Below are 22,962 nucleotides of genomic sequence, written 5' to 3' on the forward strand. Positions count from 1 at the left end.
CCCTAAGGAAAGAGATAGGGGGAGGGAAAATGGAAGCGGCTATTGAAGCAAACTCCTATTTTCTGCGAAAAAAAGAAGCATACACTTTGGATGATTCAAGTCTGTAGCTGCTTTCGCTAGTCTACAAGCAGTAGTTTTTTATTTCGTCATTTTTAAAGACGCCGGACCCACATATGTTTCACGAACCTACCTTAAAACGATGCATAGAAACACCTGCATAGAATTAAAAATGCTCTGCAGTGCTACATTTTTACTTCTGTGGGTTAATGCACTCACGCGTCACATACCTTGCGCAAGAGCGAAGACCTTTAGCTTAGCCTTCGTCTCAGCCACCAAGTCTGGCGGCACTGTGCTTCCAGCAACACTGACCACTTTCAGGCTGCTCAAGTCATAGTCCTGCAGCAGTGGGCTCCTAAGCAACATCTTCAAGTGCGTCGGAAACTCGAACATGAACACAACCTGCGAGAAATACGCATGGTTCAAGCAGCTGTAACTTACAGATTTCGCGGCTGCTTTAAAACTAATCCTGAACCAACGAGGGTCTATATTGAAAATAAAATGCTTTGCAATTGCGATTGTGCGCATTTTAGCGTGCGTTGAACGGAATGGCAAAATTCAGACAAGCTTCTTACATAGGCTGTGTCCACTTGCATGGTAGGACAGCACAAAATATAAATTTAAAGCATAAGCCCTTGAATCGCCAAATTCAGAGAGAGTTGCGCAAACATTGTCAGTTTTTTTTTAAATCTCTGTCCCTTTCTTCCTTTCCTTGATCCCTTCCTTCACGGTACAGTTAATGTGCCCATCCACTGTAATGAGACTGCGGGGTCCTGCGCCTTAACTTATAACTACTTGTAACCCCTATACGAAGATGCGCACCGTTTGTGGTTTCGACAGAGCGAGGACGCTCGGTCATAAATCTGCGCTGTATTAATCAAGGGCGCGGTGGAAGAATAGCTTATTCTTGCACCGCCATCAAGAGCGAAGCGCGTCACCAGCGCGGATATGCGATGCTGCTTTCTCCAAGTTTCCCGCATTACGCGGCAAGGTGCGAACGTTGTCATTTTTAAGAGCGTTAGGTCTTATTCATCACGTTTCTCGATTTATTGGGGTCTGCTACCCCCTCCCTTCGGCATGAAATTTTCTAAGTCCAGGAATTCAAGATGGCGGCCCCCATAGTAAATCGATATAGCAACCCAATTGTTGATTGATTAGTGACGTCATTAGTATATAGAATTGGTGACACCACTGATTTTGTGACGTCATAATTACTAGTCACATGGCTATGTTTAATCGCTTTTTACTAGTAATTAATGAGGCATCATAAAACGAATTAGACATTTGGAATCCTCTATATGAGTAGAACAGGTTAGGCACCAAAATTAACTAATGAGGTTAATATTCATTTATGGTTATGCTTATATTTAATTGCTTATAATTAACTACCCGATAACGTCATGATCTAACTAATGGATATTCGTAACGGGCTCGATAAGTATTACATGTTAGACACAAATATTGTCTAATTAGTGTAATATTTACTTACGGTTAGGCTTAACATGGCGGCCATGTCGTCAGCACTCGGCAGCTCAAAATTTTATGCCTCATAACGACCGGGCACCTACCGCCTGGAGGTAAGGAAAAATGGCCCTCCAAAGAAACGAGAAACTTTTTCAGCCCAAATTGGTCAAAAATATCCGACCTCAAGGTAGTAAGCGCCCGCTCGCCGTAAGGTATAGAAAAGTAGCCTAATCACGTGGCAATACATCACACGGACGATAGATGGCGCTACCGAACAGCTAACGCTCGTTACTTCAACGTCTTTCAGACGGTGGCGGCATTTTTATACCTATGAAGAGTGTAGGCACAGACTCGTGATGTTTGCGGGCAATGTCCTTATAGCGCGTGCTCCCAGAGTTCAACCCGCCGCATTTTGTGGGGCTCTAGCTCGTCGCCGCAAAGTAGCCGAGGCACGTGCTGGGGACGGACACGAGCTCGCAGGACAGGCTTGAAGGGGCACGGAGATGTATTCATCAGTGTCGATTAATCAGATTAAATGGATCCTTCATGTGTCCTAGAGTCCAGTGCAAAAAAAAAGTATTTCGTTGTTGGCAGGTTTGGAAGGCTAACAACGGTAACCCCCCCAACCTCGCCTCCTGTCCGTCTTTTCTCTACGCATTTTTGGGCACGGTGTGTCCACCGGCTTTTTTTTTTCTTCGCTGCCTTCTTGGTCTGATTTGTACAACAGCGCTCGCCTCAACAGCCTGAAGCGAAATGGAAAGTGTCGCAGCTAGCGTTGCCCTTACTAGTTTTCGTTCGCTTTCACGGCTTCTTTTTAGTTTTTGTTGCATGCGAAAAGCTTACAGCACTTAGAGACATCATGCTTTGGAACTGTTTCCCGAGCTTAAAGGAACTAGGTTCGAACTGAAAGCCCATCCAATCAAAAAGGCAGCGCCCAATCTGGCTACCACACTAGCATTTCTAGAAAAGAATAAAATATTAATTATTAAGATTTCGGCGATCTTTTAGCGCACTCAGGAACCACAATGTCATGTTCACCCCCCGTCAAAAATATACGGCCCAAGGGGTTTGCTTGTGAGGCCTGCAGTATACCTCGTTATGGATTCTAAGCGACAGTATCTCTCGAAAGAGGAATGGCTTTGCGTCCTCACTCCTCCTAAGGTTTGGACTGCTTGATGTGCTAGGTAGCCACGCTAAACAGCTTAGTAGCAAACCCCTTTGGCTGCATACTTTTGACGGGGGCTGTACCTTGCATGCAAAGAATCAAGACCTCATGCTTGAGTAACGGCGCAGAGTCCCTTTAAGAGTCTTCAGCAGGGTTGAGCGTCGTTAACGGCGGACACAGCGCTCTCCAGCAGAGTACAGCTGAGGTTTTGAAGCATTCAGTAGGGAATAATGACAAAAGGAAACGTAATATATCACATATTTAAACTTTCAGTTTCGAGCCTGTGAAGCACGGTTCACTAAGAAACATGTAATAACGCAAGAACCCCCGGCTGTGGCTTGAAATATACCGCAGCCGACCATACCACCTTGCATAGCAGTTGTTTCTGAAATTATACACACTCCTCTGTGGCCTACCAGTGCTCCCGATACGTAGCGTTTACGCACGCACGCACGCACGCACGCACGCACGCACGCACGCACGCACGCACGCACGCACGCACGCACGCACGCACGCACGCACGCACGCACGCACGCACGCACTATATTGTTTACAGCGCAAGAACTTCCGCTCTCCCGTAGTCGTGTGGTTTCGGCGCCGCTAGCTTTGTCGTAATTCCGGCTTTTGTACTGAAAAAAAATCTACAGGCCATGTGCCCTGTAGCCATAAATCACCTACTATATATACTGTCAAGATTTGTTTGCGTGAGCACTCGTTGCAGGGTGCTACAAAGACGTATTTTACTTAGAGATTGCAGTAAAGAGCAGAGTTAAAACTAAAAAAAAAACTGTCAAAAGAGCAAAAAAGAATGCGTTGAGTTAACTATCGTTAACTATCGTTGAGTCAACTTTCACTTTCCGGCTTCACTACGACCTCTTTTCATCAGTGGACGCAGGCAAACAAGTCGATGCGCTATTCCTTGACTTCTCTAAGGCATTTGACCGGGTCCCCCATCACAGACTTTTGCTCAAACTAACCCACTTGAACATTCATTCCGATGTTATTGCCTGGGTTAAAGCTTTTCTTGCATGCCGATCTCAGTTCATTTCTGTCAATAATCATCTTTCGTCCTCCTCACCCGTTTCGTCCAGTGTTCCCCAGGGAAGCGTTTTGGGACCTTTACTTTTTCTAATCTTCATAAATGACTTACCCGCCTGCGTATCATCCAAAATCAGATTATTCGCTGATGACTGTGTTATATACCGTAGCATTTCTAACGACTCTGACCGCCAATCTTTGCAAACTGATTTAGATTCCATTAGTAACTGGTGTTCTTCTTGGTTAATGACCCTTAATTCCTCTAAAACTAAACTTGTCTCTTTCACTCGCAAGTCTTGCCGCATCCCGACATCTTACGCTCTCCTTAATAACCCGGTTGAACTTTCTACTTCCTACAAGTATTTGGGACTACACCTTCAGTCCAATTTAACATGGAATTACCATATTAGCCATATTCTTGCAGCTGCTAACCGCTCTCTGGGTCTTCTAAAACGTAACCTTAAACAAGCGCCTTTTCACCTAAAAAAACTAGCATACGTTACCTTAATACGGCCTAAAATCGAATATGCGTCGGCCATCTGGGACCCGGATCAAGCATACCTTATAGATGACTTGGAATCTTTGCAAAACCGTGCCGTTAGATTCATCTTTTCTGATTATTCTCGTCATACTAGCGTCACCGCACTAAAGGCTCGCGCCGAACTTGATACGTTATCACATCGCCGCAAACTATCACGCTTGACCCTTTTCCATAAACTTTACCATCATGTTCTGCTCCATAACGATTTTTTTCAATCACCTGAATCTTTTTTTCCACGTCGCGACCACCCGCTGAAAGTTAAACGCATATCATGCCACACTTCTTCTTTTGCTAACTCTTTCGTACCACGTACTATAGTCGACTGGAATAATCTACCATCACACATCGCTTCTGAAAGGGATCTTAACAAGTTTCACGACCTTCTAACCCAAATGTCTGTTTAGCTTTACTAATTGATTGTACCACTTGCTGCATTTAGCTGTTTTATTATTTTGTTTTGTTCCTGCGATTGTTATTGCCTCTAAAACGCTATCTGTTCTTTTTTCGTGTAAATTAGTGTATACTACAGGTTTTTGTTTGTTTCTTGTTTTGTTTTCTACATGTGCTTTTTGTATTTATGTATTGCACCTTGGTGCTTGCTCATTCTTATTTTGCGTTGTGCGTCATTGCTCCCTCCTATGTAATACCCTCGATTGAGGGCCTTTAGGGGTTTATTGAATAAATAAATAAATAAATCAATTAACGTCCCTTTCGAACTCGTTTATACTGACCTGTACGACGCGCGAAGCTTTGTTCGATATATTGAGTATTTTGGCAGAAGAACACAGTTTTTTCCCCCTGTTTACTCAGTTCAACGCAACAATATCGGAAGCCGCGACGAATGAAACATTTTTCGGCATCGCTTGAATTTCATTTTCACAGATATGCGACTGTAAAAAATTCCGTTTTTTTTGGCAACATCTGCAGATAAGATAGTTTGTGACACTAGGTGTGTGTGATGTATGGGCGGTCGTCCTTCCGGGAGTGGTGGTGTGGGAGTGGGCTTTCTGGGAGGGGTCGACAGGAGCGAAAGCAGTGGCCTTTTGGAGGTGGCGGCACGCATTCAGGATTAGGCATGAGAAATGTGTGCTTTACATTCACAACTTTCGTACAGTTTCGGGTGTCTATATATATATATATATATATATATATATATATATATATATGTGTGTGTGTGTGTGTGTGTGTGTGTGTGTGTGTGTGTGTGTGAAGTTTGGTTTGGTTTGGTTTATTGGGGTTTAACGCTCCAAAGCGACTCAGGCTATGAGGGACGCCGTAGTGGACAACTCCGCAAATTGCGACCACCTGCGGTTCTTTAACGTGCGGTGACACACAGTACACAGGCCTCTAGCATTTCGCCTCCATCGAAATGTGACCGCCACGGCCAGGATCGAACCCGCGTCCTTCGGGTCAGCAGCCGATCATCATAACCACTGAGCCATCGCGGTGGCATATATGTAGTGTTCAAATAGTGTCGTACATCTAAACTTTCTCCGCGTTCTCTCGACAAGTAGGGAAGCTAGGGCTCACGTCCTTAGTTTAGGTCAGGCGAAAGCATCAACATTCCACATAGTGGTCGCGGCGTTGAGGAGGCGCTTCTCATCCGCATACCTTGTGCTTGGCGATGGCCGGGATGACCACGCTGGGCTCAGGGCAGGAAAGAATGACCAGGGTGTCTCCTCGAGCGAAGGCGGCGTTCGCCGTGAGCACGCCGGATGCGTGGGTGAAAGGAGCGACGCCGAGAAGGACAGGAGGTACCGGGGGCTTCGGAGGCGTGCTGTTACCGAAAAGGAAAAAACAAACAAACAAACGAGCCGAATTGCAGTAAACATGGCGAAGGTCGTCTTGAACGGAAATCAAGGCGCGATCCATGTCTGATCTGCTAGCTCCTATAACATCGCGATAATAACAAGGTATCGTGCTACTTGCGTGCGCCTTCTCTGAAGGAAAAAAAACCGTCGAATGCTGAACGTGCATTAAAGGGACCCACTGAAATGCGTGCAGTGTGTTGCGATTCTGACAGGCAACTTACTGCCAGTACACTTCCTTTAATGTGGTGGCATTGAATAAAACAAATAAAAAAGGATGCGCACTGTCGTTAGCTGCACGTCTAGAAACTTGGGGGAAAAGTTGGTGGTGCGAGAGTTCGCGATCAAATGGCAGTCGTGACCGGGCCAGTCACGAGAGCCGATGAGACGGTAAACGAGTCGCAGGAAAGTAATTTTTTCCGTATACGATATCCTTGACATTGAGTGCATGCTTTAGCGTAAAGAGCGGACCGTTAGCTTTAAAAAACAAGTATACGGGCGCCATGCGCCTAATGAATTTTTTTCTTTCAGAGGAAAACAAAAACGGGAATATTGACTCTTAAAGGGCCCCTAGAGCACCTTTTAAAACACTATGTAAACTCAATCAATCGCTAGACAGTGTTATAGTGAACATTTGAGACAAATAATACACTTCTACACGCAGTGGAGATCCCACAATCGCGCTCGAAAGTGGGGGAGTCCTTTCCGGCGAATTGTTCGAACCCGTGCCCTTCTTCGTGTCACGCGTCTGCGTATGTCGGTTACGAAATGGCTATGGGTTAGATTATTTCGGGCTTCATGCAGCTATACCACGGCCGCGGCTAGTCAGCCGCATCGCGCCTACGTATCAGGAAGCTACGGAGAATTCCCGCGAGCGTAGGCAGCCCGGCGGTGCTGCCGACCAAAGCCCCTAAAGGCCGATTCACACGACGGTCCGTTCGCCCGCGGCCCGCGCACTACGTGTTCTAGCGTCAGCACATTGAGAGGCGCGCTGTCGGCCCGCGGCCTGGTCAGCGCGCCTCTCAATGTGGTGACCCATGAACACGTGATGCGCGGACCGCGGGCGAACGGACCGTCGTGTGAATCGGCCTTAAGCTGATCTAGGGACTTAGTGCCGAGTGGGTGGGGCTGGTGGAGGAGGGCCGGAGGAGGGCCTCGCTCAAGCTACCGGCACCTTAGCGGGTCAGGAGGGTATGGTCACTGAGGCCAAAAGTTTAACGTCATAGACCAAACCTTGGACATCATGTTATTAGCTCACCCGTAACGGCTACTTAGTTCTTCCTTAAGATAGAAACGCCTAGCAGACTAGGCGGCCCTCACCCCACTGCGATGAACTGGGCGACGGCGTTTCGGTGAGAGATCATGACGCCCTTGGGTTTGCCCGTGGTGCCGCTCGAGTAGAGGACGAACAGGAGGCTCCCAGGGTCTGCGGAAAACTGCGGCGCCTGGCACTCCGACAGTGGCGTCTTCTTCAGCGGTGCGAAAGGCAGCGCGGCGTCGTGGTTGCCGAACACCACCAGCGTCTGCGATTCGGGCCGGTGAAGTGACAGCTGACACGTGCGCAGCTAGCCGTAGCCTTTCAACTTCGAACCGATCCAGTGGAACGAAGAACGTGTTTATTACATTGCACACTAGTATCAAGGCTTGTGGCAGAGTCTATGCTTTCTTTTTCATGTCTCGAAGTCTCATACTCGCCATTTCTGCAACTGCACTGCAGGAGAACAAACACACTCAGCAGACGAAATTACGTCTGGTGAGGCGTCCCATTGAACGTGAATAAATGATGCCACTGACAACCCATCTGACCATTTCCATCTTTTTTACTTGGCCAGAGACTGCCCATCTTGACTTACTGGAAAATAAACGCCGTGGACCTTCCCCGGGAAGCGCTCAGTTGGCTTGTGACTGCGCTTGTTCCGAAGCATGCCGTCCACTGACTCAGCGGAATTCATAGAGCTTAATCCTTTACACACCGCATACTGTATGCAAAGGAAGGGACAGCGAGCTATGGAGCGTGCTGCCCCTGAAAAAAAAACACAGGCGCGGTGAACTGACCTCAAAGAATCGGTGACCAGATCCACAAAGCTTTTCCAATGCCTCGGTATGGATATATGAAGTAAGTTGATAATGAATCAAAGAAAGCAGCTCTCAAACAACGCGTGCGAAGGTACCGATGCATTCAGACACAGTGCAGGCTAGCATACTCGCACAGCTGCAGCTCATATGGATTGAAACGCAAAAGAAACGAAGACATTCTGATCACGGAACAATCCGAAGTTTCAGATGGCAGAGGTGCCCATCGCTTCTGCGCGATATGCGTCATCAATTTTTTTGAAAGTGATAAGGGCGCTATGCTTGATTCTTCTTGTACCGGATCTATTTCGAATGCCTCCGCTGTCTCGCGCTATAGTCTGTCACGACATTTCCATGCAGCCTACTTTGTAAGTTGCCTGTGACTGTTGTTCTTGCATTGTGCTTAGTATTTGTCAAAATAAATCAACAAATAAACAAACATTGTGCACTATCACGGAGCGGCTCGCCACTGTGCCGTCTACAATGGGCATCGCATTGAGGTGCGAACTTACAAGATCATGCACCGCCATTAGCTTCTCCCTTGTGTGGAAGGGGCCGGTTATTGTTTGTCGTACGGCAAAAAGCACACACATGCCGATCCGGCAGGTCCACTAATAAGTGACGCAGTAACCACCTCAAAAGTGCAAGCAAAACTGTCGGGATGAGTCATCTTGCCCTCCATTGATTGCCAGCCTCACTTAGGCCGTACCAAGCTAGCGCGTGCAGGAAAAGCATTCAAAATAGATCAGGCACAAGAGAACTGGACAGCATACCGTCGGTAACAAAAAAAAAGGAAATTTAAGCGACCCTGAAATACCTCGCAGCAGCAGTAGTAGTTCGCGCTGACACGTGTGAGAAATTTCAGATTGCCTCGTGGTTATGATAAAACAAATGGTCGTAGTCATTTGTTCACAATTACGCGACAAAACAAAGCTGAAAACACAGCGCTACGATGTGTCTCCTTTGCTTCGTTCCGCTGGTTGCACGCAGTTTAGCAATTGTGGCATTAAAAGCTGTTTGGTCTGTTTCTGTGGGCATCTACCTTCACCCACGTATCTACTACCTTATGCCGTTTCCTACACTATTAACTTGCAAGAAGAGTTCGCGTATAGCCAGCACCTCAGCTGCCATTTCACTGGCTATCGCAACTGATGAAAGGCGCCAGCCACACACAGGTATAGTCTTCGCGTACTGTGGTGTACGAAGAACACTGGGAATCTGGCTCTAGAGGCGTAACTGCCACGTCGGTGTTACAGGGGATAACGTCGTCGGCGACGAGTACTTTGAACAAAAGAAAAGTGTTCGATGATGAATTAAACAACACGCATGTTTACAAATTTCGGACATGCTCCCTTGGCATTAAATAGGAATGAGTCAGCATCACGAAGTGGATGTTGGTGTGGCGTTGGCCTGCGCGTGGCAGCCCGGAGCCGCATACTCGGGGGGCGTCGTCAATTGTGCCAGTGGGACGCTGCAACATCGGGAAACGCGTTTATATTATTCAATGCGATAAGTCTTTCAGTCTTCGGACACATTCCGATCAGGGATTTCCCTACATACCTCCTAGGGAGAAGGGGAGGCCGGGGTGAGTGGGGGGGGGGGGGGGGGTTCTGAACAGACCCCGCAATTCGTAACGAATATTTGGTGTTCACGAACGATGAGCAACTTGTTATTCTTGTTACCAGCGTTGGAGGCATAAACCTTGCTAATCCTACGCGATACAATAACGACAAAAATAAAGAAAGTGAAAAATCACTGCCTCTTCTCCTACTCTCAGAACCTCCCCCCCCCCCCCACACACACACACACTCATAAGTTTAGACACCCTCTCCTATTTTCAATTCCTGGGGAAACCCCTCATTCCGATTGTGTGTTGTCGACTGACAGCAACCACCGCAGGAAAAACTGAGTCAGCCGCGCGGTTCGTGGTAGCCGTTGAAGCCGGCCATCACTCAGACGAGTGCCTGACGATTCGTCCGGCGCTATTCCAACGTCAAACGCTTGGAATGGCGCGTCGAACCCTGCATGCTGGGTGTGTATGGCGTTCAGCGCGTTTTATTAGGCTTCGCTCTGAGGCTAAGAGGGCTTTCTAGACAGCAACAGCGGCGACGTCATCGGCGTGGATACTGTAGGCCTGCACCGTCGTTATGCAATATTCCAGGGCGTAATAGTAGCCCATCACACCGAGTAACTCGTCGGGTCAGTATATAACAGCACGCGCAAGCTATCACTGGCTTTCCCTGCGCGATGGCGCTGCTGCCTCGCAATTTCTGTCTGGTTATGGACTTTCTTTACTAATGCGCGCAATGTCAAATGGAAGTGGTTAAGTCAGTCTTGATGGGGGTAAGTGAATGGAAACACCACATTGCGCATCCTTCAGTTGCTTTGGTACCTGCTCCTGAAACGATTAGAATAATGTATCCTGTTTCACGAATGAATAGTTCGAAACCTAGAACGCAGGTCTAATGCAGCACAAAAAATTGCGCAAGCACAACTCGTAGCATAAAAATAGCTGCATTCTCCTTCATATGCAAAGTTTCAGTGCTGTATTTTGCATCGCTGAACACTTCGGAGTGCCAGTGTACCTTGATAGACGGAACCTCCTTCTGGACAGCGACGACTTTGTTCGTGAGCTCCTCGTCACTGAAGACAAGGCTGGGGCTGGAGTCCCCGAACTGGTAGCCGAGTTCGCCTGCGGCAAGTACAAAAGGCGCGCATTTCCTTCGTTTCAGAACAGAAAAACAAACCTGTGCCCCAAATGAAGGGGCAGGTCAAAGGGGGGGAGGGAGTGTACGGGTGCTGGTTTTTAGTTTTATTAAATTCAAATTCGAGTTTTGCCCGGGTTACTTCTGTCTCTTGTCTTGTTGTGGCACCAATTTTTTTTTTATTTACTAGTAATTGGTTTTCCCACCACGTTGCAAAAGGCAACTGCATTAGTGAAATGTTTAGCAAACGACGTTTTCCCTTTTTATCTGTTACTGAAATTTGTTTTGTTGCGTACATGAACATCTGCATCCGCAGCATCTTCGCGACGGTGCTGGACCTATCGTCTGGGCAAGTTATTCTCTGCGCAAACATTACTACCATCGTCATAGGAAACGCCGGGAATGCAAATCCGCCTCAGGCCAGGGTAGCATGCCTGTGGGGCAGCGCTTGTACAGAGTGTTTCACCTGAGTCATTCCACAATATTTAAAAATAGGCTTTGAGTTAAAAGAGCACTTTTTTCGGCATGGAATTGTCAGTGGGTGTAGTGCATCAGAATGCAGCTAAGACGTGCGAACTAGCACGCTGGTTAACTAATATCGAATAGTCAACTTTTTGCCTATTACTGTTAGGCTCCTTAATTATTGAGAGGTGTGTAGCCCACCGCAAGAAATATCCATAACAGTTTTTAGAATTTCGGGAACGCGGTTACCCTCGGCGCTGTGACCCAAAAATTTTGCCTGTATCGTGCCAAAATACATGCGCTTTTGAGAAGCTTGCAGGCAAAGCGACCTCTCCAGTACACGTAACTCGTCGAAATAGCCAAAATTTGTTGGGCCGCAGCGCCGAGGGTAAATGCGTTTTCGAAATTTTGCAATGCGGATTGAGGTGAAAACAGCAATAAGAGCTTGAATTCGGCGCGAACAGATCAGGTCGAGAAGAAAGAAGAAGCGGCGCTTCTTCCCTCTTGTCCTGATCGGTTCATAAGGCCACTCGAACTCGCCCATTTGAGCGTAATGACAGTGCTGACGGAAGAACAGGAATGCTTTCGCTTTCAAGCGACAAGCTTGCGTTTTCGTGCTTTGAGATTTGGTTTAGTTTGGTTTACGGGGTTTAACGTCCCAAAGCGACTCAGACTATGAGGGATGCCGTAATGGAGGGCTCTGAATAATTTCGTCCACCTGGGGTTCTTTAATGTGGACAGACATCGCGCAGTACACTAACATTTCGCCTGCATCGAAATGCGACCGCCACGGCCGGGATCGAACCTGCGGCTTTCGGGTCAGCCTCCGAGCACCATGAACAACTCAGCCACCGCGGCGGTCTTCAGATTTGTAATGATGGTTTTGTTTAACTTCACCAGCATTATAGTAAGAGTATAAGGTTAGTAACGGCTATTTTTCATAAGGTCACTCTATTAGAGCCCCAAAACTGTTTTAGCAGGCGGAAAAATTAGACGAAATATTTGTATGTTTCATTCCTCTGCTTTCAGTAAGTGACACTTAATTGGGTAAGATATAGCAGATTGTGTTACATCCCTTACGCGTTTTTTTTTACACGACTTTGTCATGCACAAAGAGTCTGTGGTCTTGAAGTCACAAGCATTCCTCGGGTCGCTGTCGCCACCAAAGCCTCCCTCTCCCTGTTCTTTCAGGTTCTTGTGGAAATCCTAGAACAATGCTCTCTAATCATACCGGGTAGACGCAACTGCAGCTGTCTGGCAGAACAATGCTGATAATGTCAAGAGGTCTGCGTTGCTTCAGGAACAATGGAATTATACGAGCTTGGGACGCTCGGTGTAAGGAGAATAACGCGAATTCATCGGATTCACCGGCACGTACTGCAGCTTGCTCAGTGCTCGTTCCCACTTTCGCGCCACTCTCGCACCCCGTAACACGAAGTCCACTAACGTTGCGAAAGGTTCGGCTTGGCCATCACAACGCAGCCGCCGGCGAGCACGACGCCGTAGCAGGCGATGATAGCGTTCAGGCTGCTGCCGCAGTGGAAGCCCGCCATGTCGCCCGGTCCGAAGCCCAAGCTGCGCAGGCCGGCGGCGACGCGCGAACATTGTTCCTCCAGCTGCTCGTAGCTGCAGCGCTCATCCGTGGTGTGCTCAATCTGCATTCAGGGTCAGAAAGACGCGGGCAACCATTAGTACCCGATCGATGCGTGTTACAAGCTTGTGCGCCACGCTGCTCTTCTAGCCGAGGCGCTGTCCCGGGCACTGTGGTCGGACTTGTGACGCGCATAGATGCTCAGCTGCTGTTTCCGGTTTTTCTATTTTTTACCGCTCTATCTTCTCCGTTTCAGCGCTTTCAGTCTGCTGACGTTGGTGAATGCACAGTTGGTGCCTCTGTTTCTTTTCTTTCCTTTTTTCCTTCTCTGCCATCCATTGATTTTTCCCTTGAACGAATGGTTAGCTCATGTGGTTGTTTGTAGTACGACTTATGTATGCATGCCTTCCTGCAATTATGCCTTCGCGGAGTTTCAGAAATTGTAAATAAATAATGAAATATGGCGGTGGGCGCCGGCAGTACGTAGAAGTCTGCTCGCTCTGCCTCCTGAATTGTGCCGTAAGAGATGAACACATACATTTTAAGCCAAAGAAGCCTAAAATAGGACAAACTTTAGCACTTTGTCATTGCGAACAACGGCTAGTACTTGTGAAGACTAACCGTGCCTGATTATCTCTGAAGTTAGAAAGTAATGATTATGGCTACGCAGGTAGTCCCCACGAGACTAACCCTTGCGTCACTTTTAGTATTTCCGGGCTTAGAGTGTACCTTGGCAGTACAAAGAACCGCCTGGTTAAGAGGCGCTACTATATTTCAATAGTTACAGACATATGTACCCTTCGCACTATGTACTTCACACACCATCACGTCTGTACTGCCAGAAATATCCGAAAACCCAACATGTACTCTGGGACTACCCACTGGCACAAACCAAACTTATCCCATATTCCAGAACACAATCGGCCTGTAAGTCGGAAGGGCTCAATCTTACCACAGGGCTTACCGTAAGTGTACAGAAGATTGTGTGGCAGACCCACACCCACCGCAGGAAGGTGGAAGCCTCCCACCCTGGCCTGCCACGCATGCCCCTTAGGAACGGACATCCAAAAAGTGCCATAGCACAAGGTAGGGCCAGAGACCCATTTTCCAAGCATTTCAACCCAGTGAAGCCGAGCACCAGGCCAGGGGAAAACTTGTACCAGTCGTATCATCGGTGGTTGCCCGGCGGCACTAGGGATCGAACCCCGAACCTCCCGCATGCGAGGCGGATGCTTGAACCATCAGGCCACCGCTGCGGTGACATCGAAAGAAAGCGTCCTGTAGCATCTCACGGACTAAGTCCGACCGAATGCCTCAATTTCCGGTTTTAATCGCATTTCCTCTCTATCCTTTTTAAGTGTCGTGCACGTGCATGGCTCTTTTCCGTGCTTCGAACGACTCGAAAGGACATACGGGCATATTGTCAAGTGTCTACCCGTATTGGCAAGTTTTAGCATAGCGGAGACGTATTATCGTAGACGTAAACCGGATTAACGTATGCCTCCTGCGCACGCACAGTGGCGGTACGTGGAGCAAGCTAGTGTTCTTGACCCTTGGCACACCGTTGTTATAGCGTTCATTAGAAAACGTTAAATATTTTTATTCGAGTTACATATACATACTTCCCACCTTGTAACTTATACCGACAAGGTATAGTGAAAAATAAAACCCCTAGAAGGCGTTTTGCATTCCATTCGTTATGTATATTACACAGATCCGCCCGTTTGCAACATTGCGAGCACTCACTGTCAGCATGCGGCTACTAACGCTGAAGGAGACATCCTGCTGACGGTGCTGCAATACCATATCGTTTGCAGAAACGCCACGCCTAGCGAAGTCGAAAGTGGCCATTGTGGACACGCTCAAGGACACAAAGATAACATCGTCCCGCCGACAAAAAAAAAAAAAAAGAGCCAGGAGCACTATCGTGCCCGTTAGACTAGACGATAGCGACAGATCGGAGGCGTGCCATCGGTGATGCCGCTTTCTACCACGCTCTTATCAATGACGGAATTGACTGCGGTCGTTATTCGGGGCGCAGGAGACAATGCCAGTGACTTGGGTGCAGACAAACGGGCTTGTTTGTCTTGAGGCAGGCAGCACAAACAGACGGGACAGCAGGGAGATGATATACACACACACACAATCAGTGCTGCGTGTGTGTGTCCCTGGCGGGGGTCATATCGATCGAATCGCCGTGTAAAACTCGCCCAAGAACGCTTGTGCGGCAAAAAGTGCAGACGCGCGTGGGTTTCACATTCTTCCAATTATAGTCTTAGCTTGCGCACTCTCAGTCGCTGCAGGTGGGCTGCGGAAAGCTCAAAGGTTGCCCTGGTAAGTTTTGGTTTGGTTTATTGGGGTTTAACGTCCCGAAGCAACTCAGGCTATGAGGGACGCCGTAGTGAAGGTCTCCGGAAATTTCGACCACCTGCGGTTCTTTAACGTGCACTGACATCGCACAGTACACGGGCCTCTGGAATTTCGCCTTCATCGAAATTCAGCCGCTGCAGCCGGGATCGAACCCGCGTCTTTCGGGTCAGCAGCCGAGCGCCATAACCACTGAGCCACCGCGGCGGGGCGCCCTGGTAAGTGGCATGTCACCGTCGACTAGTGGCTTTGCTGCGCTCATTAGCTATGCCCAACGTCACTTCCGGTTGCATCAAACCTGATGGTCGACAATAAGAAGTGTGATCATCATTCCGGGCGAGCCAGCCGTCATCGTAACTAATGCCTTCTGCGCTTACATTAATCAGGTCACTCCTATTCGCCAACTCGGGAGTGCGGCACTAGTTTCTCGGCAGTCGATCAGTTCAGGAAAGCAAAAATTCAAGCGCACTGCAAGGCTGCTTGCAACCTTGGGTGTTCCCCGTCATGGCATTTGTAACATACACGCCCCTCGTAATCTTATCGCAAGTTCCACCTGTCACTTTTCTTCCCTTGTCCTAAATCCTTTTTTCGCCATCGCTGTGCAGACGGCCACAGCGTTTAACGGGCCGCTCTGACCTCTACCTTTTCTCTACCTCTCTACATGCCCTCTTCTTTAGAGCGCAGCCTGTCAAGGAGAAGGTTCGCGGTAAATTCATAGAAGAGTTTGTCGTGTTGGTCGTCAAAAAACGTCCGCGTCAATGTGACCAATCTTCGTGGCTATCAGGGGAGGCGCGTGCTCGCAACAAGACGGTGCCGAACGCCGCTTAAGATTACATCCTGAAATGGCTACATGACGCGGCATCCTGCGCGCATGCGCAGTAGCAGCCGCAGCAGTTGCGTTAAAGCTGCCAGCCTATGTGCCAGCGGCGACGCGTGGCACATCAGTCAGGTTCCGGGAGGGGCATCGATGAAGCGAAGCGTCGTGCACTGCACGCTGCACGTATGCGGGAGGCCAGAGCCACAGACGTGCGGCGAGTCGAACTTAGGACGAATGCAGCATGACTGCAAACACACAACAGGATGCTCAAGTCCGTGTACAACATTTCTTGCACCATAAAGCACTCGTTGTAACCCTGCCGAAGCAGAAACGCAATCGTCACCTACCCATTGGCAGCAGCAGCAGCATTCAAAGCAAATGCAACAATTGCGACAATGTGTGCTACAAGCTAGCGCTGATAACGCGCATTACCGCATGCTTACGCTTGTGGTAATGCGCCTGTGGTAATTTGTTCTCTCACTGAACTGAAATCGCGACGAATAACTGGCTGCATTTCCATACCTCCGCTGAGTTCGCATCGCGCTGCGAGACTTGCGTGACGTGTAGATGCCGAGCAGGCTTGGCAAGGTCTTCAGCAGTGCATGGGAGGAGGCACATGCGGGAGACAGCAGTAGCTTCTGCAGTCGCTGTTGCGTGTACTGCATGACGCCTCTCTCCCGCGGCAATTCGTTCAGTGGACAGACAGACGGAGCTGTAACATGGCTAATGAGCATTACGATAGGGAGGGGTTTGCACGCAGTGTGGAATCCGAAGGCTCGAACGTATTCTTTAAGATAACGATTATCTTCAGGAATCGTGGCCAAATCTGACGGAAAAGTGTGCAATCACTATTTATTCTTAGGAATGGATCAGTGATTATTTCACTGCCATCTCTGGAAATACAAGAAAAAAAAATGCTGCATTCAATTCTCTTCCCCGATTTTCTGCTACGTAGTGGTGCGACAGCCATACGGAGTGTGGCTTCTACTTTGTGCTTGCTTTTGCGCATTCTAATATGTTGTACCGCATCGGAACTAACTTTTAATCGGTAGCCAGTGTCGTCTGTCCCTTTTATTAAGCCTTTTTAGCACTTTTTTTTTAATCATGCAGAATAGAAATGCTTCGGTGGTTAACGGCACGAATAACACAAGGACGAAGGGCGACAAGACACGACGAGCACTGCATCGTCTTCCTTCATCTTTGTGTTATTCGCGCTGTTAACCACCCAAGCATGTCAACCAACCAACCAGCCTAACTTGCAATTCTTATGGAGAAGAGAGCTGGCGCGATGACTCACCACGGCCGTTCGGTCCTTGAACTGCTGCCATGCGTTCCTCAGGCAGGTGGCGAAGTCGCAGTCGGGTACCGGGGGCTCCGGAGCGGCGGAACGCACGACCCCGTCCTCTACAACAGCGATTGGGCCGCGGGCGGCTTGCTGGGAGGCCTTGGGTTGTGGTGCTCCGCTGTCGGCCATGCTGCACTCGCGATCCTCCTGCGGCTCACGAAAGTGTGAAGCAAAAAGATGAGCCACGTGATAACACAAGGTAGAAGTGATAACTCAAGGGGACGCAGATTGTGAGGGCACAGAGCCTGCGAATCATGTTCATTTGAGGAAAACGCCTCACCGCGCGTGATAGTGGTCGAAGGATTGCCGGCAGTGAAGTATGCGCGGTGAACCCCGCATCCGTATGCGTCGCAGTGCATCGTTTTCCATGTGTAATTTGCGAGATAATTTTCCTCCAGGATTCTTTTCTCTTTGTGCGTGCCCGCCACAATAGCGGCGCGTCAGTGGGCTCACGGGAATGATATTAAATCTGGATGGCAGTCCCGCCATTTTCATTACCGTCTTAGGTTTTTAGTTAAAAGGCTGTGGCTAAAGGTAGGTAGGTAGGTGGCTAAAGGTAGGTCAAGGTACAGCTAAAGGTACGTCGGATGAACCCGGTGCATTTTTTTCACGAGTACTTCGAGCCACTTCGGTCGGATTGAACCATTGTTTTCAAAGTCAGGACATTTGACAGTCGCTCGCCAGTCGGCTCGATTTTCTTCTCATTGCGCTCGTTTCCATTGGCATAAACAAGGATGGTATACCATTGTTTAAAGAATGTCTACTCAGTGCCCGGAATGGGGTGACTGGCGTTCGGTGCACCTACTTGAGAGCCAGCAATGAACTGTATACTCTATGCGCATGTCTTCTGGTTGCACAGTTTACCCCACATCGTTTGGTTGCGCAGCGAACTGCAAAAGTAATCCTGGGTATTTCCATACCAAAACCGGACACATGTACTTTTCTGCCGTATGTCAAAGTCCGCTTCATGAACTTGGAGGCTTGCTTCCTTGCGGCGAGCCGCTGTCCTCCAGTCGCAGTCGAATGCACGCCGCATCGGTGCTCCAAACACATGTGCGGCGTGTGACGATGCCTGAACTTGCTCGAACCGGCGGGAATTTTAACACAATGTGCGCGAACTTTGTTTTTTTAAGCTGCAGTGCTCACTCCTCGTCTTCCCCCAAAACATCGGTGTTTGTCCGGAAGTGGCTCATACACGCTTCCGGCTTTGCGGTTCCTCTATGCTCCTCCCCCGTGTATTGTGGGGGAGTACGACTTTACCTCGGATTGCCGTTGTTGCACGTAGGCGTGAGACCGTCCGGCCATAGCCTCCATGGTTCGGCTCACGCTAACCTCGAAGCCGCGGTGGTTTAGCCTACATGAACGCGAACGTCTAAAGGAACGCAAAGCTGTGGGCTCGGCGTTTACCCCATAAACAGCGTCGACCCGGAAGCGGATCGTTCATGCTTCCGGCTTTCCGGTTGCTCCCTTGGGTATTGCAGTGGAGCACATATTTGCCTCGGCAGGCTCGCATGTCGTCACCGCTGCACTAGCGTAAGCCTAGAATAGATTCGACATGCCTTTTGCCACGGGTGTGAGGTAGAATAAACAAAAATCATAAAGAACATCCTATTTTCTGGGTTTGCGGCTATTTAAAAGCTAGCGCAACATTTCTTGCGGAATAAGAACGGACGGGCGTTAATTTTCAACGGTGAGATGCGTGTTGTGGCGAGTACGGGCGCTCGATCTCCACTGCGTATCCATAAGCTTCGGCGAAAATGCTTGTGACAACTTGCTTAAATTGCGAGCAGATCGAGGCGACAGATAGCGAGATTGAGTGCGAAGCGAAGGCACCGAGAGTACGTCGCGCGCGTTACCTGCCGCAGTCGCTTGCATGCAACCAACAGCGGTGCTCGCCGCGCGCAGGCGGGCTTGAAGACGCCAATCTGTGTCATTTGTGGGAGTGCGGAGATGTAAGAATGGGTGATCGAACTTATTTTCGCAGCTTCTCGAAAGTGGCGAACATAGCGTTGCGGGAAAATGCGCGTAGCAAGGAGCACGACAGGCATATACTTTGGACGTGACTATAACCATGGGCCTACAGCGATGTAAACAATGCGAGGCATCCTAATGCAACGGCTCTCGGCTGTTTCACTGGAAATTCAAACCGGGCTTGGGGCGTCCACAACGCGACTCGTTAACCCAGTGGATACCGCGTTCAGATGCGTGTGGTGCGAAAGGCACCGCAATCGGCAAGTACTTTATGACGCGCAGGTTACATTCAGTGTTCCACAGCGAAGGAGCAGTCGAGGCAGGCTGGTCGGCCGACCGTCACGTCGCCAGCGCTCATCGCTCTCTTGTGAAACATGACCGCAATTACTTCCGCCCTACTAAATGGGAGCCTTTGCGTGGCTGTTTCCTATAATGTGTACGCTGCGCATATAGCAGCACGCGCCCAGCACCTTCTTTCGTCCATCTATAATTCTCACTTTGCATAACTAGTCCGAAGATTACGCAACTTTACCTTATAAGAATCTAGGAGACATCACTATTTGAAATTTAAAGGCATTACTGCCGCTACCGCGGTATGCCTCACGTAATGTCATTATTCAAAGAACTTATACCGACTAAAAGTGAAGTTGCACGTGCCGATTAAGGCTATTGGTACAAACCGGAAACCGCTCATTGTAAAAGATAGAGTGCAGGTAAAGAAGGCCTTAGAGATTAGTTAATTGTGATGTATGGACATAACCGCGTCGCGGCGAAGCAAAAAGAGCGGGTCTACGGCGTCTTTTTCATTCGGGACATCATTTGGCATATTTACATCTTGATACACCGAGCGCTCAAATCACAAAAGTGGCAAAGATGCCCGCGAAGGTGCACCGAAGGCAGCGGCGCCGGAAGCGTTTAGGAAACACGATAGCCCCGCCCACGGGCTCTGACACTCACCACAAAGCAGCACAGTCGCTCACCTGTCGAAGCTAACACGTCCAACCAGTCTTCTCCGCGGTCCCAATCTGCTGTGAGGGCGCTCGGATGGCCCCGAGCTGCCACCGGCCAGCTTGTGCTGTATGAGAGATAAGATCACTCTCGGCGCCGTTTGAGACAATTACTCTGCCCTATCGAGGGATAACGCATGCCGATATCAACGCAGGGGAAGTGGCGAGCATGATCGACGTCACACCGCAGCCCAGAGATGGGGTGTAGGCCAGCGCACAACGGTGGCAACGTCCGCTCGATACGGCACGCTGGGTCTTGACAACGAGTACGACAAGATCTGTTTGCTTTGTGATATATCTTCCACGAGGACCTGGCGCCCCGGCCAGGCGAGAACGCTGCGCTGCTTTTTCCTCCAGAAAGAGGCCGGATGTGCAGAACGCCGCCGACACAGGCTCCCAAACCGAGAGGCTGAAAGTTGTCCCCCCACGTGCAGCTGTTCCTTTTTTATTTATTTGTTCCTCATTGAGGCATTATGATTGCATGATTGCGTATGCTTAGTACTATTTCATTTATTCTCATTTACATTTGCCCCCAGGGCACAAAGCATTAGAAAGAAGCCGGGTAGGTTGATTGAGCAAAAAAATACAAACATTAAATGGTGCGGTACCTGGCTGCACGGTCGAGGTGAACGTTAATACGCAGGAGTCGCTGATGAATGCAATGGAGGTGAGGAAGCTGGAACGGTTCCAGTCAGTATTTGTCTTGGGAATGAATTAATTAAAATACTACTCTGCGTGGCTTCCGGGAACGCCAGCTTTCGGTGGTCCTTGCGGGGCGACATGTAAGGTGGCGGCAAAAGCAGTGAACCGCAAAGTACAGCCTGCGTTGCCCTTGCGTAAAGCGCTCGACTGGAATACTTTTCTGCATATTAAGTGACACCTAGTTGTAGTTGCTCGGTTACAGAGAAAATGGTTACGTGTAAGTTGAGCCGCACAGATCTGCAAGCTATGTGGGCGCAGCCATTTTGGTCGGAAATCATGGGTTGCTGTCTAATATAAATTTTCATTACCTAGTGCGCACTGGTCGAGTGCTTTTCACATGGGTAACGCAGACTGTACTTTAGTAATACCATGCACCAGGTGTTTCAGGGAAGGCTTCAAGCAATTTCCAAAAATAGGATTTTTGAGATAAAAATATGGCTTTTGCGGCATAGTATTCCCAGGGTTGGCGAACGCCAGAAAACCGGTGAATCATCCTATTTAGTAAACTGGTTAACTGATTTCCAATAATGAGCTTTTTAACTATTATAGTTAGGCGCCTGGTTGCAGTTGGAGATTTGTAGCGAGTCATTAGTAATGACCATACCAGTTTATAGAATTTCGAAAACGCGATTACCCTCGGCGCTGTAGCTCGACAAAACTTGGCTATTTCGACTAGTTACTGCACTGGAGGAGTTGCTTTGCTTGCATGATCTCCGAATGCGCATGTATTTTGGCACGATGTAGCGAAAATTTCTTGGGCCGCAGCGCCGAGGATAATCGCGTTTTCGAAATTCTAAAAACTGATATGGCGGTTACTAACGACCGGCTACAAATCTCTGATTGCAACCAGGCACCTCAGTTAAAAAGTTAATTATTGTAAATTAGTTAACCAGCTTACTAGTTAAGATTATTCACCGGTTTTCTGGTGTCCGCCAACCCTGGCAATTCTACGCCGCAAAAGCCATATTTTTACCGAAAAAATTGTAGTTTTGAAAATTACTTAGTCTTCCCTGAAACACCTGGTATTTTTTTAGCTGGAAAGAAATAGAAATGCCACATTTTGTGACGCGTTGACAGACTGTTTAAGTCAAGACTATATTTCTTTGCAGTGACAAAGACGTTGAGGGGAAAGTTATAGAGAATGAAGAGATCAGAATGTTTTTTGGTTTGGTTCAAAGACAGTAATTTGCGGGTTTATGGAAGGATGTCAAACTGCCGAGGCACACTCGAATTTAGGTCAGTTTTTACGCATGACTAGTTTCCGGTTAGCAGAAGGAGAAAAAAAAACTCAGTGTGAGTAACCTGGAGTGCGACTACCATTTCTTGTTATACAATATATGGCAGTTATAACCTGAAGTGGAAATTTAAATTCATTCTGGAGAGAGAGCTAGAAGAAAAGAAAAGAATTTCCGGCAAGAATGTGGTCGCTATCGCCACACCAGACGAGGCAGAATTGTACATGAGTGTCGGCGAGGGAAGATAGTCTCCCCATGACAATGCAGCGAAGTGACATGTTTGCCCCTCATCTTTTAGCAGGTGTAGCGTTTCTTGGCCGCTCGTGAAAACGTCCACGCATGATATCAGATCGACTCAGGCACAACAAATTCTTCCAATTCTACAAAGAGCCGTCTGAAACGTTAGCGAAGCGTATAACTGCTATCGCCGCCAGCGTCAATGACATCCCAACGTCCAGCGTTGGCGCTTGCTCACAGGGAGAACATGGCACATTTCGGCGTTTGTTCAGTTAGGCGGCTAATCAAACGAGGTCAACTTAAAAACGAAGCACAATATCTACTTGAGGAAACTTACAATGACCGCCTTCGTGTGGTTTCCTGTGCTTATTTTGTGT

At 48.5% G+C, this 22,962-nt stretch overlaps 1 protein-coding gene across 4 annotated transcripts in view; it reads right to left on the reverse strand.

The window, feature by feature from the left end:
- Positions 1 to 20,509, reverse strand: part of LOC149351113 (luciferin 4-monooxygenase-like) — a 34,521-nt gene extending 14,012 nt beyond the window's left edge. For 3 of the 4 annotated variants that reach the window (XM_089580371.1, XM_089580370.1, XM_089580369.1), the window contains exons 1-7: positions 20,385 to 20,509; positions 17,386 to 17,580; positions 12,761 to 12,968; positions 10,732 to 10,838; positions 7,394 to 7,596; positions 5,877 to 6,042; positions 288 to 459 (exon numbers count right to left, since the gene is read on the reverse strand). In XM_089580371.1, coding sequence (XP_089436497.1) covers positions 288 to 459; positions 5,877 to 6,042; positions 7,394 to 7,596; positions 10,732 to 10,838; positions 12,761 to 12,968; positions 17,386 to 17,562 — 1,033 coding nt within the window. In that variant the 5' untranslated portion in view covers positions 17,563 to 17,580; positions 20,385 to 20,509. Of the gene's footprint in view, positions 1 to 287; positions 460 to 5,876; positions 6,043 to 7,393; positions 7,597 to 10,731; positions 10,839 to 12,760; positions 12,969 to 17,385; positions 17,581 to 20,361 lie in introns of all 4 variants that reach the window. The other variant, XM_089580372.1, reaches the window with a different exon arrangement.
- Between the last annotated feature and the right edge of the window lie 2,453 nt (positions 20,510 to 22,962).

This window comes from Amblyomma mixtum, chromosome 3, assembly GCF_055824585.1.
Source record: "Amblyomma mixtum isolate Tamu chromosome 3, ASM5582458v1, whole genome shotgun sequence".
Lineage (NCBI taxonomy): Eukaryota > Metazoa > Arthropoda > Arachnida > Ixodida > Ixodidae > Amblyomma > Amblyomma mixtum.